The sequence below is a fragment of the Fragaria vesca genome, linkage group LG7, assembly GCF_000184155.1.
Source record: "Fragaria vesca subsp. vesca linkage group LG7, FraVesHawaii_1.0, whole genome shotgun sequence".
NCBI classification, from domain to species: Eukaryota; Viridiplantae; Streptophyta; class Magnoliopsida; order Rosales; family Rosaceae; genus Fragaria; species Fragaria vesca.
The window spans coordinates 11,647,337-11,652,726 of NC_020497.1; the positions used below are offsets into that span (position 1 = coordinate 11,647,337).

General features: G+C 36.2%; 1 protein-coding gene across 1 annotated transcript in view; it reads left to right on the top strand.

Moving 5' to 3' along the window:
- The first annotated feature begins 2,155 nt into the window (after positions 1–2,155).
- The window catches only part of LOC101299706 (DNA-directed RNA polymerase I subunit RPA2-like), a 13,733-nt gene continuing 10,498 nt past the window's right edge, over positions 2,156–5,390 (top strand). Inside the window, exons 1-11 of the mRNA XM_004307118.1 lie at positions 2,156–2,358; positions 2,456–2,529; positions 2,616–2,735; positions 3,008–3,084; positions 3,202–3,265; positions 3,594–3,664; positions 4,260–4,337; positions 4,427–4,472; positions 4,868–5,048; positions 5,131–5,183; positions 5,294–5,367. Of these exons, the coding sequence (XP_004307166.1) occupies positions 2,187–2,358; positions 2,456–2,529; positions 2,616–2,735; positions 3,008–3,084; positions 3,202–3,265; positions 3,594–3,664; positions 4,260–4,337; positions 4,427–4,472; positions 4,868–5,048; positions 5,131–5,183; positions 5,294–5,367 (1,010 nt within the window). The 5' untranslated portion in view covers positions 2,156–2,186. The remainder of the gene's footprint in view (positions 2,359–2,455; positions 2,530–2,615; positions 2,736–3,007; positions 3,085–3,201; positions 3,266–3,593; positions 3,665–4,259; positions 4,338–4,426; positions 4,473–4,867; positions 5,049–5,130; positions 5,184–5,293; positions 5,368–5,390) is intronic.

Consider the following 5,390-nt stretch of genomic DNA (forward strand, 5'->3'; position numbering starts at 1 on the left):
AGGGGTGGGTAATTGTTATTTGGTAGGGTTTTTGGATTTTTGGGTGATTGGTGAATTAGGCTTAGAATTTGGGAATCATTAATTAGCGACTGGTTTTTGGGGGACTCTGATCATCAATCCTTCGAAGGACAAAATCAAAAGCAAAACAAAAAAGGAAAAATAAAAATCAAAAAAAAAGAAAGAGAAAATAAAAATAAAAACTAAAGAAAGAAGGAAAAACAAGATGATACATAAAATATGACATCATTTTGTATATGACTCATCATTTTGTTTCGGAAATGAAACAATCGAAAAATGATTTTTTTTTTTTTACAAAAAACAAAAAATAAAAAGATTAGTTTGGGAGTGATTAAGGATTCGGGTTTGGGAGTTCTCAAATCTGTAGTAGGGTGGTCTGTGATTAGATTAGTTTGGTTTTGGGCGACTCTGATCAATAGAAGGACAAAATAAAAATCAAAATAAAAAAGGAAAGCAAAATTAAAAAAAAAAAATTTATTCACACATATCACCAAATTTCTTAATACACACTTTTAATTTTAGACATATTTTTAATACAATTTTACCCTTTTTGAATTTGTATACATATTTACGACTCTAAAGTCTCGTTTGATATAGCTTTGTTTTTAAAAAAATCAGCTTCTATCCGAACTTTTTGATTTTATAGTGTTTGATAAATCAAAGAAAAACATTTAAAAAAAATTATATGTCACTGGTAGCAGCTTTTAGAAGCAATCTGAATGTGTCTTTTAGAAGCAGTGTCATGAAAATACTAGAAATTAATATATTTTGACTTTACACGAGTTTCAGAACTAATATTTACCAAACAAAAAATCGTTTTAATTCATAGCTGATTATTTTCGCAGTACAGCAAAATCAAATTTTTTTTTTTAAAAGCACAACAATACTAAACGAGCCCTAAGAAATATGCAGTCTATAAACTTCCTAGTTATGTCAAATTTCCGATGTCAAATTTCTGTAGTATTTCAATTGATGAGAAAATAAAGCAGATAAAAGAAAATCTTCATTCACATTATTGGCAAAAGATGGAATACGCCCCCAGTCCCCATACGCCAAAATTGATCCAGCCACGTGGCTTCAGCATATCCATCCTTCGTCGGCAGTAAAAAAATTCTGTCAAGGACATATATGACAAATCCCACAATTCCTCATCGATCTCCAACTAAGCTTGCAACAAGAAACTCTTGTGAAGCAAATCCAAATGCAAAGATAAAAAGACTAAGAGAGAAAAGCAAGATGTTTTTTTTTTTTGAGGTTCAGGGACTTGCTCTAGCTTTTGGGGAATAGGGTACTTTAGTATTCTAGGCTTCTAGGCACCCTTGTTATATATAGGATCCCAACTGCAATCAAGCTTGAACTCAAGTACTTTGAGTGATTCAATCTCTTTCTGTCTGTTCCTTTCTAACAGCCTTAATAATCACTACAATCATTTTTGGTTTGAAGAAATGAAGGGAATACGTTATTGGTCTGTTATATAGCTCTTCAAATCATGAGTTGGGTTTCTGCAACAGACTTTTTCCGCCGCATAGAAACGCCTTCTAACCTTTTTGTCCATGCTCCTCCTCTTATTTCCTCCAGACTTCCTCCTCGGAGGGGAATGATTCTCTTTGGTTGACAGCGTTGGCTTTCGGCCGAGCTCTTCGCCGCGCTTCACTATTTTGTACCGGGCCGATGAGGAGGATTTGGGGACTGGCGGCCGGGGAGGAGAGAGAGAGAGAGAGGAATGTGTTGGGCTGCGGGTTAAGGGTCTGAGAGAAGAGAGTGGAGCTGTATGGTTAGGTTTTTTTGCGATTTGACATAAACGTTCTTAAAATTTAACTGTAAAAATGATATTCACTGTAATCACAGTCAATTATTAATTTTACATGTTTACTCTTCAGATTTGAATTATGTGGCTGGCATAATGCCACGTGGCAAGGCCCCACTTCGTTTTACACTTCGCCCGTGTATTCCAGCGCTTTCCCACGTTATTTACCAGGTTTTTACTGCTGGTAAATAATGTGCCGATTACTTTTGGGTCTCCCTTTCCATATTTATTTCCTTTCCCCTAAAACCCTGATCTCCTGAACCCATAAACCCCTCTTCCCCCAAAAAAAGCAAAAAACCGCTCTCCTCCGCCGTTTTGCAATTTCGGAGAAGAAGAAGGACGAAACAAGGTCCAGGTGAGGATGCAGCAGCATAAGAGGAGAACCAGTGCCGGAGACTTGGCTCACCTGCGTGAGCTGTTCCGGCACCACATCGACTCTTTCGATTACCTCATCACCGCCGGCCTCGGCGTCATGCTCCGTGACATCAAGCCCGTCCAAGTAGACAATCCTCTCACAGGAGAAACCCTTCGCAATATCCTTTTCTCTTTTCAATTCAATTTATTTTTCAATTCCCATCGCATTACTGCTATTATATATTGGATAATGAATTCCTTGACTTCCTATGTTACTCTGGTTCGCCGATGATCCTATCCTAGGCCGTCCTCTTAAGGACCGGAGCAGCGAGCCTCTCTATCCTTTTGAAGTATGCTCTTGCATTTTTTGTTGCTTTCTTTCTGTTTTATTGGGACTATGTTATGTATTGACTGCTGTGTTTGTGTATCAATATAGTGTCGACAGACTCGAATTTCATACACAGGGAAATTGTTGGCAGACATTTATTTTCAGCGTGGGGATAAGGCTCCTGTTAGAGAGCAGTTCAATTTCGGCCAGTTTCCCATCATGCTCATGGTGACTACTTTTTCCTCTTTATTTTTAATGTAATTTTTATCAATTGACTAATTGTGCAAGTATTTGTACTCCTTTGACATTGATTTGTGTCCAATCGTTCTAAGTGATACTTTGAAAATGCTAATAATGTAGAGGGGTCGGGCAGGTGAAAGGAGGGAATAACATTAGGAGTTTATGACATCCTAATTTTTAACTGATGTGTTGTGTCGGAGTGTTCGGCTTAAATTTTTCTTTTGATGGGTGATAATGGATATATTGCTTGTCCAATGCAGTCAAAGTGTTGCAATTTAAGAGGTCATGATCCTCAGCAGCTAGTTTCTTGCAAAGAAGAGGCATCAGAAATGGGTGGGTAAGTAAATTCGTTTCTCTTGTCTTTACTAGCTAGTCTATCCTTTCTTTCGATACTCCTTTAGGTTTATTTTCTGCTATGTTAGTTCTAATTATTATTTTCTTGTTGTTGTTATAGCTACTTCATTTTAAATGGGCTCGAGAGAGTTATTCGACCTGTTATATTGCCAAAGCGAAACTATGTGAGTGATCCTTTCCATGTTACACAATGTAACAAATTTTACGATACACCATGTGATCAAAGTGGTTTTTCTCTCTTGAAGGGTCCACCCTGGTTGTAAATACTTTTGCTCTGCTGTAAATTTGTCCTAAAAGATTTTCTGATTTTTGGTCAGCCAAATGACCCAAATAACAGCAACCAACAAGCATCCCCATAAAACTTTGGGCTACTTCAACCCCTGAAGTTATATCTTAATGTGCTGACTGACCGACCTAGTTGGTTACCTAATATGTATAGTTAGAAGGGAAGCATATGGCCTGATCAGTTTAATACTTCTATGTGTATTTCAGCCAATGAGTACAGTGCGCAATTCATTTCGTGATAGAAAGGAAGGATATACAGATAAAGCAGTTGTGATAAGGTTTTATCTCTAAATTATACACATGTGGTTTCTCTTTAATTGCTGTCATATTATTCCCTGTCCTGGTGTTGGTAGTAAACAGTTTGAGGCATCGTATTTAAGATCCTATATTGATCAGATCTCTTGGCATACAATAAGTAGGCTTGCATCAAATCAATATGCTAAATATTCAAGCCAACCCAGTCCAATGCAATCCAAGTAACCATTCGATTTGTAATAAAAAAGAAAATCCGTTGACGTTTTGTATAAGGCACTAAGTTTTCATGTTTTAGTGGTTTAGATATCCCATCCAACTCTTCACTCGCCAAAGGATATGTATTGGTTATACTAACAGATAGGAAAAGTTTATCAATTTGATTTGGTTGATAATTCAGTTGAGCTAGAATATCCCTATGCAATTTTTTTTTACCACGGGGTTATTATTTGGATAAACAGTTTAGAACAAATGCTTTTACCAGATTTTTAACTAAATTTGGTTGGATCTGGATTGAAATTTTATCAAATGCCTTGGTTATAATGAATTGGAGTTTCAGCTTATTTGTGGAAAATGTAATGTTGTTTATGTGGTTTGATTCTCCTTTTATTGTCATGTTAGATGTGCAAGAGATGATCAGTCCTCAGTAACTGTCAAATTGTACTACCTGCAAAACGGAAGCGCAAGACTTGGTGTTTGGTAAGCAGTTTTAGGTTTGACTCTACAACTGAACTTTGGTTTGCATTTTATTGACTTAACTGTTAAAATGTGTCTTACATGATTTGCAGGATACAGGGGAAGGAGTTCTTGCTTCCTGTGGGTCTTATTTTAAAGGTGTTTTTTAGGCTACGAGTTTAATACACACACACAAAAACACATATGTATAATGTATATTTTGTACTTCTGCTGAATCACTGCTTGATCATATGTATTTCATTGTAATTTTCTTAGTGCATTATTAAATTTGCTATATCGAGTTTTATGTTACTGTGCACTAGACTAGAGTATTTTAGTCATGATCAAATGTCTATGTTAAAATTTTCTGGTTGGCTCTCCTTCTCATATGCATATCCAAATAAAAATATATCTTTCCTTAGAAATTCTATTATATTCATTATTCTTTTTCCTTTTCTATTTGTGCAGTCTGAACTAGTTGTGTACTTCATACTTTGATACTCATGATCATGTTGTCCTTCAACAAAATTATAACTCTGATTTTTTGGTAATAGGCTCTTGTTGACACTCCTGATAATGAACTTTATGCGAGTTTGACATGCTGTTATCCTGGGAAATTTGAGAAAGGAAAGGGTGCTGTTGGCACTCAGCTTGTGGGTGAGAGGGCGCAAATCATTATAAATGAAGTAGTGGAGTTGGGTCTTTTCACTCGTGGTCAATGTCTAGAAAACATTGGTAAAATACTATTCTTTTGGTTGTCTTCCAATAATTGGACTAAAATGTTAGATGTATGTTGTAATCCCTTTATCATTATCAGGGGAGCACTTCCAACCTCTAATGAGTGGCCTGGAGAATGAATCTTATTCAGTTGTAAGTCATGATCTGCAATCTTTTTAGTCTCCCTTCAAACAGACAAGCGAATTGTGATTTGTTTGGGTTCCCATCAAGTTTATTTCTGCTAATTCATTCTGTTTTGGTAGGTTGGAGATGCCGTTCTTAAAGACTACATATTTGTTCACCTAGATAAGAATGAAGACAAATTTAATCTCCTCATGTTAGCTACTCTCTCTCTCTCTC